General features: G+C 32.1%; 1 protein-coding gene across 1 annotated transcript; it reads right to left on the bottom strand.

Annotated features, from left to right (window-relative positions):
• Positions 1 to 4,122: 4,122 nt before the first annotated feature.
• Positions 4,123 to 15,332, bottom strand: LOC113523268 (putative inorganic phosphate cotransporter). Its single transcript, XM_052891680.1, has 10 exons — positions 15,192 to 15,332; positions 13,561 to 13,886; positions 12,626 to 12,805; positions 11,767 to 11,905; positions 10,429 to 10,646; positions 9,172 to 9,321; positions 7,272 to 7,404; positions 5,854 to 5,972; positions 5,251 to 5,370; positions 4,123 to 4,374 (listed from the first exon to the last, which is right to left on the bottom strand). Exons 1-10 carry the CDS (start codon positions 15,241 to 15,243, stop codon positions 4,216 to 4,218), a joined length of 1,596 nt encoding a protein of 531 aa, XP_052747640.1. The 5' UTR covers positions 15,244 to 15,332; the 3' UTR covers positions 4,123 to 4,215.
• Positions 15,333 to 21,338: the final 6,006 nt, after the last annotated feature.

Genomic DNA, 21,338 nt, shown 5'->3' with positions numbered 1-21,338 from the left:
TAATTGTACTATTTTGTTTGCTGAATAAATGATTTAAATATTTTTTAAAACGTCGAAAACTACCTTGTGCTGTTTTTAATAACTTTTTAATAATTACTATGCAAGTTAAAAAAGTTTAAACATTATATTCAAACTTCTGAATTAAATTGTAGTTTAATAAAAATAACCATACTTTCATGATAGCTTCCATCATTATGACACCCAGAGATGAGTCTTCGTACCGGACTTCTATCGGATAAATCCTCACGATGTTCCCTCTTTTCATCGTAGTTCTGCGCCATGAGTTCACTTTTACATTTAGCCGCACCACAAACAGAAATATCTTACTTAGGAATCTCCCACTCACTTAGATAGGGGATTAATGAATGAGTATTTTGTACATATAGCTATAATATTTTGTGATACTGCAATAAAGGTACTGAATGTTAATGAGACACGAACAATGCTATTAAGAGACACAATACAGCTACTAATTGGGTTAACTGTGTAAATTAGAAGTGTAACAATGAACTCTGAGCATTGTTTGCTTTTTCAAATATAGATTTGCCATAGAGTAGACAAAATTGAGGGGCTACTGCTTTGAATGTACCATAGCAATACCAATAAATTAGATAAATAATCATCAGCATCGTCATATCAGTCATTATCTGTGTACTGCTGCAGTAAAGAACGGTTCTGGACCACCTGCATCCACTGACTCTTTGCAATGCAATCGAAAAGTGCCAAAAAAGTAAAACAAAAATTGGGATTTTGATACTTGATACTAATCAAAGCATTTAGCTATTGTTATAGTATGATAAATATTAAAAAAAAAAACTGTCTTTTTCAAATTTTTTCATTAAATTTCGAGTATGAGAAATATAGAAAGGATATTTTTGAAAAAGGTGAAGGAAAAGAACAAGAAAAAAGTTTAAAGTTTTTTTTTCAATAGACGAAAATACATAGAAAATTGAACCCTTTAGTATAAATGGTATGCGATGAAAATACCTATTACAATTGCGGCGAACGATGAAACGATGAGGAAAGAGTCAAGTCAATTGATCCATCGTAGGGTATTTAAAATAAATTATATACTAGATATCATGTTATAGACATAGGAAGTCTATTGTAGAAAGTAAATGTAAAAAACAGTTGCTCAGACAAGACAAAATTTACTGCAAAGTTGACTGCGTTACTTGCAAATGTAATAAATATTAAAGGAGATCATTGAATAAGTAGTCTGCTACCGTCAGTACGATTCAGTGATATGATTAGAAGAGTAAATAATCAGCAGGTTTATGTTATTACATGTAAAATACCTGATGAAGATAACGTAATTAATTAACATGTGTTTAAACGTTGTAAAAATAATGAAACAATATTTGTTGAACATTTATTTGATAACATTACTGAAAACGACGTTACGGTAGCTAAAGTTTATTATCCAATTTTTCATACAACTAACAACAATAAAACAATACAGTCAACCTTTTCCTGATACTACGCCTAATATAAACAGCAAACTATTCAACTTGTATTTGGATAATAATTCCTCCTTTATCTTTTTTTTTTATCTTTATTTTTTACTTTTTGTTCTTCTAAATGCAAATAGCTCATGTACTTATAGATACATGGCCTAGTTCACAAATATAAGTAAAGGCAGTAAATTAATTATTTCAAACTAATATTGTTGTTATTTGTACCTATTATTATTGTTAACTATATTTTAAAATAATATTTATCATTTATAGTTTAATTGTAGCTAAGCTTAATTTGTGTATTTTCTGTAATTCCTTAAATTTATATAAGAAATTTATTTATGTCAAGTGACCTTCATAACACAGGATTTTTCTAGCATGGAGGCGAGAGACACTTACTGTGAACCAATATATAAAGTACATGTATCTTGTAATTGCATCTGTATATTTTTGTTGAATAAATTATTATTATTATGATTAAGAAAATCCCACTTAACTTACTATTAATAAGAATGTAAAAGATAGTATTATGTATATGTTCGAATTGCACAATGTACTTGACGACTCTAATTATCGATGATCAATGATTTGTCGATCAATTCGATCGTTTGCGTCTTTTGTCGTGGGGTGTGTTCAAAGGAATTATTTGGATTAATACTAGCTGCTGAATTTCATCACCGCACAACCTGAATCAAGCAAAATTTTTATCCTAACCATTTAGATAAGTGGCTATCTCCCACTGTTATTTCTATAGACACATTCTTCAACGCTCGATGTTATTTCTATAGACACATTCTTCAACGCATAACTAAACTATGAAACCAACTCCCAGTAGCAGAATTCCCAAACAGATATAACTATCGAATTTTCAAGAAAAGAGTTTATTCCTTCCTAAAAGATCAGCAACGCACCTGCAATTTCTCTGACGTTGCAGGCAAAAAATATAATAATAACTTTGAAGTACAACGAGCAAGTAAGTATTAGGAAAAAATTTAATCAGTTCGAAAAATTTGGTAGGCCTCCGGAGCTTCATGCTTTGGGTCATTGCCATAATGAAATTCCTGTGTCCGAGAAAATTAATCGTTTTCCATATTTCAGTGACCCCTCTAACCATTCTCGCTATAAGGTTTATCTTGTTCATTAGAACATGTTCGAGACAAATTGTTGTTACTCGTTTACACTTTGATAGGAAACAGTTTTGTTTTTGCTACATTTTTAAGTGACTTCTAAAATCCTTCTTGATTTTCTGTGTGTATATTATGCAATATCTTCGCCAATATTGAAGCGATTTGGATACTTTGTAATCGACTGAGTTTACTTTTTTTTATAACACAGGGGGCAAACGAGCATGCGGCTCATATGATGGTAAGCATTGTAAGTGTGCTGCCGGCTATTAAAAAAGGAATATGCTCTTTTCTTGAAGGTTATGATGTCATATCCGTTCGGAAATACTGTTACTGGAAGTCGATTCTAAAGAGTGGTTGTGCATGGGAGAAAGTGTTGCTTCTCGTTGATTTCAAATAAATATTACTACGAATAAAGTTGACGTGTTCCTTTGTGAAGCAATTCATTGCTTTTTTTCACCGACTTTAAAAAGCACGAGTTTTTTTTTATTTGGTTGTATTTTTTTGTGTCTTTCCTCATAACTGTGTCCGTTGTAAACAGATTTGGAAAATACTTTTTTATTTAAAAGGATATACTTACAGATTAGTCCCGTAGAAACTTTATCGAAATCGATTTAGTAATATAGATTTTAAATTCAAATAACTGATTTTGTGAAAATTGAAGTATTTTTTTTTCTGGAATACAGTCTAAATTATTTGACAGTAAAATGTACAGTAATGTTAAAATATTTTAATATCTATTTTTGCCATAATATCATAATTACATACACGCGTGTATTTTTACGTTTAATTCAAAGTTAAATTCCAAAAAGTTAAAAATGCATATCTGCAAAGTTTCTGCAATCGAATGTCGCACTATTTCTTTGAAATGGAACATAAACGAAAGTTCGCTTTCCGCAATGTGACCGAATGGGAAAAAATTCTCATGAGAATTTTTTACTTAGACATTCTATACGGTGGTTTTTTAATTGTTCATTGCAGAGAGTGCATAAAATATTATGCAATTGGATATGCTTAAATATTGTGCATCTTGAGCTTTAAACAGACAGATTTGCTTGGGTACCTCTGTCCCATTCGTGTTTCTACCGTGGAGCAGTTGTGTTTGCATGGCTGTGTTTCGATTTGTAAGGTGGGATATGGCGTGAATTTATAGGGTACAGAGGAATAACACCTGAGTCCTCAGGAATGGCAACGCATGGGGGGTATCATGGGCGAAATAGTATACTCTGTTATGTCCCTGGTACTGTTCATGTCTATAGGCGATGGTTAACACTTTCCATCGGGTGGACCGTCAGCTTGTTTGCCATTTTAAGTTGTATAAAAAAAATGTATATTAAAATTGGAGCATTCATCATTGATTATCTGAAATGTGCTACATTCTATATCGTCACAGTCGTAGAATACCGACGGATCTTTATATGTAATATTCGTCAGATCCGTCAGTATTCTACGACTATGACGATATGTTAAACATACACCCACATATTAAAGTCAAAGTACATTTTAGTTTTAGAAATAAAAAAAAAAAAAAACAAAATAAATATCGAATATTTTTTTTATTACATCCAATACATGACCACTAACATCCATGCACATATTCGAATAACTGCTCAATAATCGAATCGGAGTTCATGCTACTTTATCGATTCCTTTTCCGTGTTTGTTTTCTTATTATAATCCGGATCGTTCCACGGCTGTACGTCGGCAGTCATTAGAGCTACAAATATACCATTAGTAACGATTGCACATACTCCCACAATTATGAACATGATACGCCATTGCAGCTGATTTGTCTAGAAAGAAAAGAGATGTATTAAGTTTCAGACTTTTTTTTATACACAATCGACTTTTGTACAAAGTCTCCCACTGTCATATATTATATATGGCATCATCAAATAATATATCATCATCATCATCATTAAAGTTAATTAAAATGCAATTAAAGTTTAAATAAATAAATAAATTTGTTAGTCTGTCACCAAAGGAAGACTTTGTACAAAAGTCGTTTGCTTGGGTACCTCTGTCCCATTCGTGTTTCAACCGTGAAGCAGTTATGTTTACATGGCTGTGTTTCGGTTTGAAGGGCGGGATATGGCGTGAATTTACAAGGTACAAAGGAATAACACCCGAGTCCTCGGGAATGGCAACGCATAGAGGGTATTATGGGCAAAACAGTATACTCTGTTATGTCCATGGTACTGCTCATGTCTATAGACGACGGTTACCACTTTCCATCAAGTGGGCCGTCAGCTTGTTTGCCATTCTAAGTTGTATAAGAAAAAAACTTTGTACAGAAGTCGTTTGCTTGGGTACTTCGGTCCCATTCGTGTTCCTACTGTTTGTCATTGTAAGTTGCGTAAAAAAATTACTACTGTGTAAATAATAAAAAATTGTAAATGATGGATTTCTGGAATATACAGTTTTCTATTATCAAACAAGTACAAGAATATTTACACTAGAATATTTTAAACAGGAATATAAAAAAGGGGTTCAGTTTGGAAGTTACTTTAGGTGTATGTCGATTTTTATTTGTTGGTAAATTGTCATTTATGTTTATGAAGAAAAAATTATAAATTTATGTCGTGCTAATGCTTTTAAATACAGTGTAATATTTAAATTATCAGAAACTTTATAACGTGTTGAGATAAATATAAAAAAGTGATACATACCAAATCAGTAACAATGTAGGAGACAAAAACAGGAGTTATTAACACAAAAACGTTCATCAGAGAATTTCCAACAGCAATGAGTGTTCCACTAAAATTCGGTGTCAGATCTATATGATTGATCTGAAATAAAAAAATATTAAAAAAAATAAAAATAAAAAAAATTATTTAAATTTAAATATTTAAATCAAGTCCGTAATATTTGATCATATCAATATTATTTTAAAAACTTAAGTTTTTAATGTGATATCTATATAATTATATATATATATATATATATATATATATATATATATATATATATATATATATATATATATATATATGATATCATTAATATTACGTCGTATCGTCACTCTGTTGTTACGTATTATTATAATAAAAGTTTACTCTCTTTGATACTGGCAGATATTTAAAAAATGGCTTCCAAATTTTAACTTGTAAAAAATTTACATTATAACAATATTGCATTAAATTAATAATTAAGCACTGCTTAGATTTTAGACATGCTTAGTTTAATTAAAGACTAATTAAAAAAAAGACACATACCAAAATAAGAGAATAATATGTTAATAATAATAATAAAAAAGTAATAGTTTTTTTTACCATCCACCCTACGTGAATTCCAGGTTGGAAACCAGTCGCCAACATTAAAAGTATTATGGCTAAGCTGAGTTTCTTTGTAAACGAAACTGATATCAAACATAGGGCTGCACCAACTTGCGCTGTAAAAAAGCAAGATAAATTTTATTGAACTACATATGTCTTATTTTGTGGAAGTCCATATCACTCGTTAGTTGATTAGAATTATTTTGTTTAATTCCGGCACTACGTGTAACAAAATGTGCATAGATAGAATAACGGTCAGAGTATGATGACTAATAGGGAAAATCATAGAAATTCTAATAATAATTGTAGTTATTCCTCAAATGTTGGCAGTCTCACGCATACTAATGGTAGCGGAATTAAACATAATAATTCTAATCGACTAATCAGGTATATATATATATATATATATATATATATATATATATATATATATATATATATATATATATATATATATATATATATATATATATATGTATAAAAACCGGTCAAATACATATATTATTGTAACAATTTGCAAAAATATCGATATGCGCCCAAAATTTCACCAAGTGCCAACATTGATTGCGAAGGTGCGTATAGCTATCGTTTGGTTTGGTTTGGTCATTTGTTACAGATATAGACATAAACAGATTACCTAGTAGATGCCAGCCTAAAAACTCTTAACATTAAACCCTCACACTGTTAAAATAATAGAGATATGTTTGTTATTTTTTAATATAATAACTACCAGTTAATAATTATTATATATGTACATCATAATGCTATATCTTAGTAACCATAAACTATAAATATCTAAATAGAAGAGATAGTTAATCTAGATATATAATTAAAAATAAGTAAATAAAAAAAAATAGGTATATATATATATAGTATATATATATATATATATATATATATATTTAAAGATAAAAAATTTCTTTGAGATCACTGCCAGCTGGTAGGGTGCCTAGGATACTTGCTGCATTTCCACGCTGAATAGCAATGGAAATGCATTGACCAAAGTATAGGCCAGCTTCTGGTCACCAGAGGTTTCCACCAGCCGGCGTGAAATCTCTTCGAAAAGATTCATGGCTACTACCAGTTTAACTTACGTATAATTAGATTGAGAAAGCGTGACTAGTTTTAGATCAATTCGTGATCCTTAATCATGAGCAGCTATGATACGGTTGCGAGCCTGACTGTTTGTTATTAAATGAACCATCTTAACAGAAGTATATTAGTATTTATGCACTTGAATATCTAGATCTGAATTGGTCTGATTAATGAACTGCGTTCTAGCTATGTTAGCAAATAGGCTGGATTCTCTCTACAAGAACCATTGCGTTGCGTTGCATGTCGAAAGATCCCAGTTGTAATTAATTTGTAAAATATAATATAATTAATGTATGTTAATAAAGTTTTATTACACTTACATACAGAATTGAACAGTCTTCTAGAATTCTTCACACTAATCATTTTTCTATTTAAACAAAAGTCCGAGATGACTCCAAAGAGAACAGAGAAGCAGCAAGCGGCCACGTAAGGTAACGACGACAAGAGACCACTCTAAAACAGATATTGGTATTAAAAATGATGTAAAGTAAAACTGATACAGATGCGATTCTCAATCGAACTAATTTAAGAAACAATCTTTTCTCAAACATGCTTGGAAATATGAGCATTATTTTGACAATCTTCTTAGAGATAAATCAACATTGCCGTACTGGCCAGATACATGCGGGCAGCGGCCGGCAAAAGTTGTATGAAAATCCATATCTGTCGTGTTTTGCGGCCAGATAAATTACAGGTAAACTCATATCTGTCCTGTAATTTAAAAAGGGAGTGACCTTTTACTTCGAAACATGGCTACCAAAGAGATAACTAGTAAAATGTTTTATTTAAATTTCGAACTGGCTTGCAAATAGAAAGATGTTTATTGAAAAAAAACAAAAGAACATTATGGCGCGTGAAAAATTATTATTGTTCGTTATTCGTCATTGAACTTAAAAAGTAAAATTGTGTTTTTGATTTTCGCGCATTGTTTGAGAAAAGTACTATACAAGCCTTGGCCACAACTAGGCATTGATGGACTCACGTATGTGTGCCTCGTCTTCGCCTCGGCCCACATTTGTACGTTCGTCCATTAATGCCTCAGTTGCTGGCCGCTGCAGTAATGTACTATTTCTGAATTAGTTTGGGTATTCTGAGTTGTATCCCCAGATAATTGGTAAATTTCTCATAACACAAGGTATCCTGTCTTCAGACCTCGGCTATTGGTATGATTATGTGGTACTTAAATCTAAAATATAATTTTAAAATACATTCTAGGTTAATTTTAAACTTTCGCGTTGTTTATACATATTTTAAATACACTATCGGGATTTAACGCGATATAAATGTCTTTACAGGTAAACATTACCTACATAATCTGCTTCTTTATTGCCGAAGTTTCGACGTGGATTGCACCACGTTATTGTCATGACAGGACGTTAACGTTAACTCCCAATTGTGTATTTACAATATGCTTTCTAATTTGCATACAAAAAAATTACACTTCTGTGAATAAGAAACAAGCTAACGACTGTTTTGACAGGAAGTAGCTTTTACGAGTATCCATAACTTAAAGCAATATTTAATAAACTACATTTTACAGTATCCATCATATGCTATTACTACCAAAAAATAAACAATAATAAGTAGATAGGTAACTATTGTACCGATTAAATTGTTAAATAATTGTAACCCTTAAGTATGATACACTGATAATCAATACAGCAAGACCATTCTAAAATATACAATCATTCCATTTAGGCCCTTATGCAATGTCATTAAAAATTTACAATAAAATCCCACTAAACTTAAAAAATGAAAATGATTCTGTAAAGTTTAAAATACAGCTTTAAATACCTATTTAATTACAAAAAGTTATTATGCACTGTAGAAATTTTTTAATGAGAAAATTTAATTGTATTTGTACCTATTAAAATTTTTTTTGTGTTCTTTAACTTTGCATGTATAATATAAAAATGAAGCTGTGTAATTTATGTAACATTTATTAATAGGATCGCTGTGCCCTTCCAGGGTTCATGTTGATACTGCACCTCTAATGCTTAAGATCTATATTGTTACAACATGAAAATACAATAAATGCTTGAATCGAATTAAATTTATTGGGTTTTACAAGAAGTACATTTATCATATACTAAACTCCACAAATATTGTTTACGAAATTCTTACGCCTGTCACATTTAAAACCAAACAAATTACCTTGATAGCATTAATACATATATAAATATTACAGATAGGACTAATAAAAGTTAATATTTAACTTACGCTTTTAACATCAACTTCAAGAATGGAGTGTATGTATGAAGGCACTTGAGTGAAGATGAAGAAAAAGGATATACCACTGCCAATCTGTGTAGCGATGCAAGCCCACACGTACCTTGATGTCAACAGTGCCTTCCATGGTACTTTTGGCTTCTGTAAAGATAAATAAACTTGAGCTATAATCTAAAGAATTCGATCCTACCAGTTGTTCAAAAAATAAATCTGAATGTAGTATCACTTCCCGAATTATCATGTTTAGTATTTATTTCACTTCGTATTCTGTAATTTTCTGTGTATGTCAAAGATGTTGGATCCTTTGATGTGTCTTATATTTTGCTCGCAAATATTATGTGTGCAAAATACCTCAAAGTTTTAAGACGAAGGTTTCTAACCAAATGCGCGTTGCTAGTGATAACCGGAACCGAAACATATGTAGTTCTACATGATTTCCCGTATGTAAAAGCTTTAGTTTAAACAGCAAGCTATGGAAAAGACTATATTTAAAGTTTCTTTACATGTTAAAATTCAAAAATAGGATATCTACAAATTAACCAAAGCGTCCGATATAGTCCAATAGATAAACAAGCTGAAGAGGCAATGGGTTGGTCACATAGCTCTAAAAATCGACAACCGACAGAGAACAAAGCCTTTTGACTCCGCGAGTAGCGACTCCGTGCAGATAAATGCAGTGCAGGACAATCTCCACTAGATGGAATGATAACCTTCAAATGCATTGCAGCGAGTCAATGGATGCAGGTCATTGCAGGTGGTTTGAGACCATTCTTTATGGTAGTTTATGGCGAGGCCTTTAATCAGTGATGGACAGTTAACGGCTGATGTGATGATAAGACTGTATTTGAACTAACGTCTGTAGACAAATAATTGACAAATGTACTTGATAAATAATAGAAAGTTAGATAACACACGTGATGTTTCGTTCTTTCGCATACATGCTATAGCGTAAAAAATTAAAAATAGATACATCTGCGTCTTTTATCTAGACAGCTTGACATATACATTCACGATATGTGGGTTTCATTAATTTCTGTTACTTTGCTGCGTGGCTCCGACTTAAAATTGGCTACCCCTTACTTTCTCGTGGGTACCATAAGAGGTCACTAAGGGAACTTAATAGTCGAAGGACAGGCAACAGTGTTCCTCTTAAAACATCTTAAATTAAAGGCTAATTGCGGTTGCTTTTGTTAAAAACCCTTAAAAACCATTTATTCTATCATCAAGAACGACCAATTTAAATATTACCTCTTTAACTGCAGTATTGCTGGAGTTTGCAATGAAACTCTTTTCCGCTTCGGTTATAGTTTTGTGTTGAGCTGGTGTTGCGGCACCGAAGACGGTGAGTAGAACGAACATCAATAAGCAAGCGCTCCCGGTCGCCCAAAATATAGACGGCCAGCCACCTGCACTTTCAGCCAGAATTCCGCCAACTTGGAAAGCTATCACAGTACCAAGCGTTGAACCTGTTGAGAATGTTAACATTTATTAAAATATACAATAAATAGACACAGACTGTGTAATGTGCAAAAATTTGTTTCGATATATTTGTCTCATTGATGTTTTCGCCTTGAATCAGCTATGCTTGCATAATTGTATTTCAATTTGAAGGAGGGGATATGGAAGTGAAATTACAGGGTATGTAGGCATAATATCAGATCTTAGAAATGGCAACATATGAAGGGAGTTTGACACGAATATACCAGTATATTCTGTAACGCCCATGGAGCTCTTCATATAGACGATGGTAACTACCACTATATATTAGATAGGTCGTTAACTTTTTTTACCATTTTAAATTGCAAAAAAATTTAATAATAAATAGAAAGCATTATTTTCCGGATTTGATCCTAAACAAACAACCATAACATTGTCTAATAATGAATTTGTAAATGCAATCTCATTATTTCTCGAGATTAAAAAGAGAATTTGTGAATATATAATATTTAAGCAAATACTTACGGGGGGAAAGGGATTGTTAGTAATGGAGACTAAGAATCCCATTACTAGCAATATACACAACCGGGTCAACCTTCTCGCGGTACCCCCTGGAAACTATCATGGTTAATTCCTGATGAATTCATCATGATAGGCTAACTGGCCTGTTTTCATTCTCATTTATCATCCTTCACTGGTGCTCCGCCAGCGTATCCCGTTAGCGCAGGCGGGGCTACCATACCATTTTCACCCATTAAAAAAAATGATAAGATCAAAATATCAAAATATACATTAAAAATGTAATGCGCGTTACGAGCCCCCTGCAAACTAAACAAGCATATGGTCCAACTAGGCTTATGCCCAAAAAGTGTTTGCAGATTTTGTTACAATGAGGAAGAAACGACGCAGCACTTAATTTATGGCTGCAGCCTAAACAATACATAAACAATATATCTCCTTTGGAAAACACACTCTATATCCTGAGGAGATAAAAAACATCGCTACAAAAAACATCTTAAAATTCTTATCATTGATAAGAATTAGCAGCGAAGTTTAAAAAAGGGCAAGCGAAATATATGTATGTTGAAAATAAACGAAGACATTGCATGACGTAACCAAAAATTAATTAATAATTATTATTTTTATTACCTGTGTAAACATAACTGGCAAGTCTGCCTCTCTCAGATTTAGGAACCCATTGTGCGAGCAAAGTTTGAATTGAGGGGTACACTCCTGCCTGTGATAGACCTTGGACTATCCGACACGCGCACACTGCTCTCCAACCACCCTGTCAATGTAGAAAAAATTTTTGTTCTGTATAAAAAATTACCTATTAATTAAATTTATTAATACTATATGTATTATACCATGATTAAAATTTCACATTTTACGTCGCCGTATGTGAATGAATTAAAGAACAATACAGATTAAATAAATATAATAAATAAGTAAATAATAAGTAAAAAGAAACATAATTACAAGAAGCAGGATAAAGAGGCAACAATGGCCAGTCTTATTTCCAAATAACGATTTTTCGCAGGCAAATTTAAAAACCTTATAATATATATATATATAATATATATATATATATATATATATATATATATATATATATATATATATATATATATATATATTCAATCGGTTCATAAATAAAAAAAGTTATATCAATCTAAAGAATCACATATAAAATACTATAAAAGAACCGATCAGTTGAATTGGTTTCAACTTATTTTATACATATAGTATTTCGGAAATCAGAATTTTCGAAAATCAATACATATAGTACGAAAATTTTGGCTACTCGTGCGAAGTCGGGTCGTATTGCTAGTATCTTCATATAGCCATTAGTACTTCTACAGAACGAATCTATAACACCCCCATTAAAAACCCTCATTCATTTAACACCACCAATTTAAACAACCTGACATACTTCCATACATCTACTTGGAAAATGTACCTCCTTTCTTTAACAGTCGTATAAATAATGACAATAATAAATACTCACCCACAGGACGAGCCAGGGCGCTACTATACACGTAATTCCGTTTGTAAACAGTCCTATTTGCAAAGGAATCTTACCACCCCACCGTTGCGTAACTAATCCCATAGGGAATTGCATGATATTATATCCGAGGAAAAATGACGACAGCACCATCTCTTGTGTAGATTTAGGCCAATCATATGTCTGGAATGTTAACGTTACTTCTCATAACCTTATATTTTTAAAAAGGTCTCAGTGTAACAAATGTTTGAGTATATATAACATCTCTTAGAATTACTTAATTTTAAATAGCTTGATCTTGCCGTAGTATTTAAATAATAATAACAGTTAATTGAAACCAAAAAGATAAGAAAGAGATATCAGAGTGACTTTATACAAAAATCGTTTGCTTGACCACCTCTGTCCCATTCGTGTTTCTACTGTGAAGCAGTTGTGTTTGCATGGCTGTGTTTCGGTTTGAAGGGAATAGTATGAAATCTAATTGTTCATGTAATATTTTCATTAAAATATTAAGTGAAGACCTGGATTCTTTATTACTTCATGATGATGAATGATGAAGAAGAAGAGAGTCCATGTTTTCACGACTTAGTGATATCTAAAGTAAAGTCTTGGAAACAAAATTTATAATTGTTGCTTTTTTATGCAACTTAGAATGGCAAAAAGCTAACGGCCCACCTGATGAAAAATAGTAACCTTCGCCTATAGACATGAGCAGTACCATGGACATAACAGAGTACTGCTTTACCCATAATATTTCTCATGCGTTACCAGTCCTGAGGACTCAGGTGTTATTCCTCTGTACCCTGTGAATTCATTGCTATATCCCACCCTTCAAACACAACTGTTTCACGGTAGAAACTGTAAAAAAAAATCTAAAAAATTATGTCTATAATATAAAATATATTACATTTATCAAAGGAAATATAAAATATACTTACTCTGTATATTCCTAAAGAACTTTCTGGATCCATATCAAATTTATCATTAAATATACTAATATTTTGCATACTATCATTATATATTAATATTGTATCATTGTTATCAGTTCTTATTTCTTGTAAATCTTCTAAAACTTCTGTTGTATCATTTTGTATGTTCTCTAATATATTTGTATGATTGCTCTTATTAGTCATGGCCACTATGGACACACTTAAGTATGCTCTAGCTATGTATCCAACCGTTAAACATATAAACATAATGAATGTCTGCACGTGACGCACCCCATAGCCGTACGGTTGAATTACATCTTCTTTGATAGGTTTTTCTATAAAAATAAAATTACATTTACATTATGTCTAAATATTATCTAATTTTAATATACATTCTTCATTTTCACCAGATAGTAGAGTATTACCCCCCCCCCCCCTTTCATTTCCCACGTAAGTCCCTTATTCCTCTCATTTACTAATTTCCTTTATGCATTCCCAATGTTCCCTTTCCTTTATCCTCAATCCTTTTCTTCATACCGTAGGTGGCAGAATGCACTAACAAATGCATTCCCAAAGAGGATTGACGTCAAGTAGGCAGCCGGTCGTAAAACTATAATCCTTTAGTAAAATGGATGAAACCATATTACGCCGATCCCAAATAATAATTGGGATAAGGGCAGGAAGATTATGATTATCATAATCATAATATCAGCCGTTTTCTTCCCACTGCTGAACATAGACTTCCCTCTGTTGGGAGATTAAGCCAGTAGCTGCTATGCTTGTCAGGCTGATTGGCAAATACAGTTAGGCTTGGGTGATGTTTAAAGAGGGACGCTACTCCCTCAATCATTAACTTCCCTTAGTCGCCTTTTACGATGCCCAAGGGAAAGGGTCTATTCTATGCCTGGATCACACGGCATATATGAGTATAATACTAATAACAGATGCAGAAGGTTAACAAATTGAAGCAGAACTAGGCTAGTATATATGCGAATGACCGATAATTGAAGTATTAAAAATTAAAATTGACAGAACCTTATAAGAATGGAGTAGTCTTTATTTATTTAGACATAAGGACAATACATATGACAATTCGAAATAGATCCTAAATAAGTCTCTTTTTAAATAAAGAATTTCTATTCTAAAAAAAAAAGAAACGAATATAATAATTGTAAAGATACATTAAAAGACTAAATTTGGTACTGTATCAATTATTAAATAATATTTTGACATAAAAAATCAGAATAATAATATAGGGCTGCTTCAAGTCAATATTTTGGAGCGACACACATATTACAAATTTAAATAATTGTGACTGATTATAAAATCCATATAGGCTTTGTACTTTATGCAGAGTGATTAACAATCTAGTAATTAGTCCATGCAACTCCAAATTGATCCGATGAGAAGGAACTATGGAGAATATAATTATGTAATCAAAACTTATGTTTTGGAATAGGAGTTGCATATAAAAATTTTAACAAAAATGTTTTAGCAGTTATAAAAGTTTTATTACAAATGTTGTATTTGCAAGAAACAATCTGATAAATACGTCTAAATCAAAATCCACAAATTATTGTTAAGTTACAACAGACTTCAAAATGATTGGTAGTATTTTACAAAAAAGAAAAAATATTTACCGGGCTGCTTTTCGTCTTTCGTAGGTACCTCTTGATACTCCCCTTTTGACATTTCGTTCGTGTCTCACTAATTACAATGAGATAGTAATTGCCACACATTTTCCGCTATATTTTATCAACTATTGTTAAATACGTAAATGAAATAATATGTCACTCCATTTAAATTGAATAATCATCGTTAGGATTACGGCACATTGATATAAATATAGACAGTTATTTAACTAAAGGCGATTGACCAAATAGTGTTAATTCTTTAGCTGAAAACCGTCAGAGGGAGACTTTGTACAAAAGTCGTTTGCTTGAGAACCTTTGTCCCAATTATGTTTCAACCGTAAAGCAGTTATGTTTGCATGGCTGTGTTTCTATTTGAAGGGTGGAATATGGCATCAATTTACAGGGTACAGAGGAATAACACCTGAGTCCTCAGGACAACGCATGGGGGGTATCATGGGCGAAACAGTAAACTCTGTTATGTCCATGGTACTGCTCATGTCTATAGGCGACGGTTACCACTTTCCATCAAGTGGGCCGTCAGCTTGTTTGCCATTCTAACTTGTGTAAAAAAAATCATCAACAAGGTCTACCATTTTAATAATTTCAATTGTATGACCTTATGGGTCAATAACGGAAACTATTATGTTTATATCAACTACAAAGGTAAATTATGCATGAAATAAGATATGGTCCACTCAGTTTCCATCAAATTCTATATTCTTTCTCTTTTTATCTTCTAGTTAAGTCTGGATTTCATTCTTTGCAATTTTATGTGTACTATTAAGTATATGTTTTGGTAATTGTGGATTTATTTATTGCAGGCTATCTGTTTTTCAATAATCTGCATGAAATTTTTTTTGGCAACGCGTCTTGGTGTTTCAGATTCCTTTTGTGGTACTTAATTTAATTTTTTATATAGATCATAGTCTACATTCTCAGGATCTTTAAGAGTCCTTTGTAAAAATAACGCAATAGGAATTAGTGAACTAGGATTACCTTGAGTTGGTTCTGTTCATTAAATACACATTGATTTTTGCTTTTACTGGATTTTTTTATACCAACACACCTCAATCTGATATTTAAAAAATTTGGAAAAAAATATTTTTAAATAAAATTTTAACATTTAGTAAAATTTGATTTAAAATGTGAAATAAGCCTTATATTAAGGAATAATATTTAGTGTAACATAGGTTTGCTCTATGATAAGGAAATTCAAATAGTGGTTAATATAGTAAACAAAAGATATAATAAGTAAATACTTGAACTCTAAATGAACGTATATTGCAATCACAATTTGATTATGGCATCAAATACGAATGTTATATGTAACCGATGATATAACTGATTATATAAAAAGAATAGTTATACTAATATATATTTCATATATATTAGTATAACTACTTAATTTATTATTAACATAAGTGGTATTTATGTGTTATATGTACACAAATATACACATATTTCTTATGTATTATTATGTATAATTATTTCAGTATGTTACTATAATTATGTCACATATTTTTCATCACATTTGCCCTTCATACGCTTACTGTTTTCACCTAATTAGTTAGCTGGTAGAGAATGCCATATGGCATTAAGCTCGCCACTTGTACAAAGTTTTATTGTGCAATAAAGAATAAATAAATAAATATCATCAGGGACTCAAATTCATGTTCTTATTTTGGAAAATGTCCTATTTCATATTTTGGATTGATATTTTTAAACATTCTTTAAAGGCATTGCACCAAAAATATTTGGCTCTACAAAACCCTATAAGTAATCGAGTAAAAGGAAATGAATTTAGTACTATAGAAATCCGATAAAAAAAATATCAAAATCAATATTTTAATTGGCGAATATATAGCGTAATAAAGAAGAAATTTAGAAGAATTTTGAAGAAGTTTGAAGAAGGTTGTAAATTTTCTTTTTATGGAGTCTTAGGATTGTAACACGAATTTAACCAATATGTGATATGGTTTCTTTTAATAAATTTAATGACTAATAAATAAATAAGACAGTCTAGTGAAATCTATAATAGTTGTAGTAAAAAATCAAAAGTCGTTTGACTGATTCATTACTGACTACACTGAGACAATACTTCTGAAATAATTTCAACAACAAAAGTAAGTTACGTTTTTATTAAATTCTATTGAAATAATGTACGAACACCTAAATACAATACCTTGAATAAAAGAAAATCATTTCATTTCATATCTGTCACGCCTGTCTCCCATTAGGGTAGGCAGAAACAATGGAACGCCAAATGCTTCGATTCAAACAGACCTCTTTCGCTTCTTCCACATTCATCAATCTTGTCATACACGCTCGTCGGTTACGGGTACTTTTAATTTGGCCCTTCTTCAGCACGTCGCCTATTTGGTCGACATACGTCCGTCTAGGGCGGCCCCTACCGACATCTCCATTCATTCTTGCTCGATAAATCTCTTTCGTAATTCTTCTTTCATCCATCCTCTCCAAATAAAAGAAAATATGGTACTAAAAGCGGACTTAATATCAGTAGCATTCTTTGTCAGTCAACCGTTGGGATGAACAGTGAACTACAAACGCGGTACTTAATTATTGAGATAGGTACAGATTATAACAGCTTTATCCTAACGGTATAGAAAAGGACGTACTTCACAACGTTTCACTTTTTTACATTATGTTGCTACATTCATTGCTATTAAATTTAGATACATTTATATGGTTTGCAAATACGGAAACCGTTAAAAATTGCCTAAGTGTTATTATTTTGTCTAGTTTTCCACGATTAATTCAATAATGTTTTTAACCAACTTCAAAAATGGAGAAGGTTATATGTTTGATTGTATATTTGTTTGTGGAACAAAGTCTTATATTATTTTAACTATACGAATACATACCATTCATATAAGAGTGATTTTTGCCTTCAAATGAATAATCACGAAAATAAATATCATTATATATTAAAACAAAATAGTGTAACAGATAATTTATTGTGTAATAACAAAATAAATACGAATTAAGTTTACTTTTTGATAAAAGGAATTTTTCGAAAGCATGTTAAGTCCAATACAACACACACACACACACGCGCACGCACACACACACGCACACACGCGCACACACACTCACACACGTGCGCACACACACACATACACACGCGCGCGCGCGCGCTCTCACGCACACACACACACACACACACACACACGCATTCACACACACGCACGCACGCAAACGCACCCACACATACAACACGTATATGCATACACACATACTTTTACAGACACACACATACAACCTATTACATGATAATGGTTATTGAATCATAAATATTTTTTAACTATCAGTTAATCTTCTACAGTGTTTTATGTATTATTACACATACATTTGTAATTGTTTGTATTTACAATATGTTTACAACTGTAAAATTTTGGAGCAAACAATAAAGAGTACCTATCTATTTATTTCATACGCATTTACATGGATTTCAATTCAATCAAGTATCGGTAAGTCAATAACATCAAGCGTTCTTTCATTTTTCTAAATAGTGTACGACTAATACTGCTTTCACTCTTTTTGGTTGACATATTTTTAGTTAAATGATCTGAAACAGATTTTTTTTTATACAACTTAGAATGGCAAACAAGTTGACGGCCTACCTGATGGAAAGTAGTAACCGTCGTCTATAGACATGATCAGTATCATGGACATAACAGAGTATACTGTTTCGCCCATGATACCCCCCATGCGTTGCCATTCCTGACGACTCAGATGTTATTCCTCTGTACCCTGTAAATTTACGCCATATCCCACCTTTCAATCCGAAACACAACCATGCAAACACAACTGCTTTAAGGTTGAAACACGAATGGGACAGAGGTATCCAAGCAAACGACTTTTATACAAAGTCTCCCTCTGGTAAAGTTTGTTTGTTAAGTAAATCCTTATTGTGATATAAATATACGTTAAGAATAGGTTTTCAGAAATATTTTCAGAAGACACGCTCTCACGGGAATAAGCTAGAATATTTTATGAAGGAAATATGAACCGAATTATCTAAGACTGTAACGTATAGATGGGATCAATACTTGACTAATATAATCCCTATGGTGACTTACGAAATCTCTCTCCTTTAATCAAATAACCAATAGACTAATTCACACTGATAGGTCGAAACTACATTATTAAACCAATCAAAAACAGGTCTTTTTTTACACCGCTGAGGCGGCAAACAAGTATACGGCCCACTTTATGGTAAGCAGTTACCGTAGCTTGCAATACCGGGGGTATTACGCGTTACCGACCCTGAAGAAACCTCTTTACCCCCCTTTTGAAGAATTCTATGCTGTAGTCTCTTGGGACAACCTCGGCAGGGAGCTCAACTCAGCTCATCAAGTTCAGTCAAATTTGTATTATCAGTCTTTCTAGAGGGGAGAAAGGGATTATTAGTAATGGCATCTAACTGCTCCTTTTCTAGCTATGTACCCTTGATAGACCCTGGGTTGGCAACCGCAGTCAGGCTTTGGTGATGTTTTAAGAGAGGCGCTGCTGCCCATCCCTTGCCCTGCCTTAGTCGTCTCTTACGACACTTGTGTATAAACATATTTGTAAGATAAGCATATAAAAAGAATAATACAAATTACATACTCATTGGAGGGACAGGGATTGTTAGTAATGGGGTCTTATTGACCCATTGCCAGCAATACATCCTATCCTCCACGTGGTTCCCCCCGGAAACCATCGTGGTTAATTCTAGTGGAATATGTCACGATGGGCTAATTGACCTGCTTTCATCGTCACCTATCATCCCTCACTGGTGCCCCGCCAACGTATACCGATAACGTAAGCTGGGTTACCACTCCATTATCACCCATTACAAAAAAAACTACATACTCATTACATAAAATAAATTAACCCTGTAAACATATCGTCATAATCGTAGAATACTGACGGATCTATATATGTAATCTTTGTCAGATCCGTCAGTATTCTACGACTATGACGATATAAATATTGGTATAAATAATACATTAAAAAAAAGCATACACACATTTACATACACATACGTTTTATATATCAAAATAGAGAGGAATACTTATATTTAATATATATATATATATATATTATTTCAACTCGTCTCGAATCCACCAGCTTCGAAGACTTAATACAATATTTTTTTGCCACAATCGCATCTTCCGTTCGATTGGAATAGGCTTCGTCTTTAATACGTAATCTTTAATTACCGGGGATAAAGAGCTGAATACTCTCATGTAAGAACTAATGGATCTACTAAACCATAAATGAATTATCTATAATTTGCGATAATTGCGTTAATTCACGCCCTAATAGGTGACTTAATGATGGAAACTGATTACGACGTATGTAATATAAAATCCTGTTAATTCCTAATAATATAATAGGATATATATATATATATATATATATATATATATATATATATATATATATATATATATATATATATATATATATATATATATATATATATATATATATTCAGCAGTGGACAGTTAACAGCTGATATGTTGATGAAGATGATATATGTAATTTTATTGTAATTTGTTTGACTGGTTAACGTACTTATTTAGGCCGGTAGCACACCTGTAATGCCGCTGGTGTTGTAGGTGATCATGGGCGGCGGTAGTCATTTACCATCAGGTGAGCCGCATGCTCGTTTGCTCCCTGTGTTGTAAAAAAAAATGTGATCTAAATATTATATTCGTAGATGTGTTTGAGTGCGCGCCTGACAACTAAATGGCCGAACCGTTGGTTTTCGTCCATTTTTATAGTTGCGGCGGGCGGTAGGGCGTCTTAAGTAGGGGATACCGCTAAGATTATATATATATATATATATATATATATATATATTAGTTATATATATTAGTTATATATATAATTATAGCGAAATATGTATCACATTGTCAGTTAAACAAAATGGAAGATCCATTTTGTTTAACATAGTTACAAAATATTTGATGATTTGAGACACAGATTTCAAACATAAATAAAAACAGGGCCCGTCACTAGCATTCAGATAAAACTGTATTGTAGCAAACGAAAAATACAAGGGAAACTTTGTGCTAACTCCCTCTGTAACTTAATTTTATGGAGGTTGGCGGCACCTACTTCGTTTTCAAATATTTTACGTGC

This window comes from Galleria mellonella, unplaced genomic scaffold (assembly GCF_026898425.1).
Source record: "Galleria mellonella isolate WM207_F2 unplaced genomic scaffold, CSIRO_AGI_GalMel_v1 utg1073, whole genome shotgun sequence".
In the NCBI taxonomy this organism is placed as follows: Eukaryota; Metazoa; Arthropoda; class Insecta; order Lepidoptera; family Pyralidae; genus Galleria; species Galleria mellonella.
This window is presented reverse-complemented; position numbering and strand designations above follow the sequence as displayed.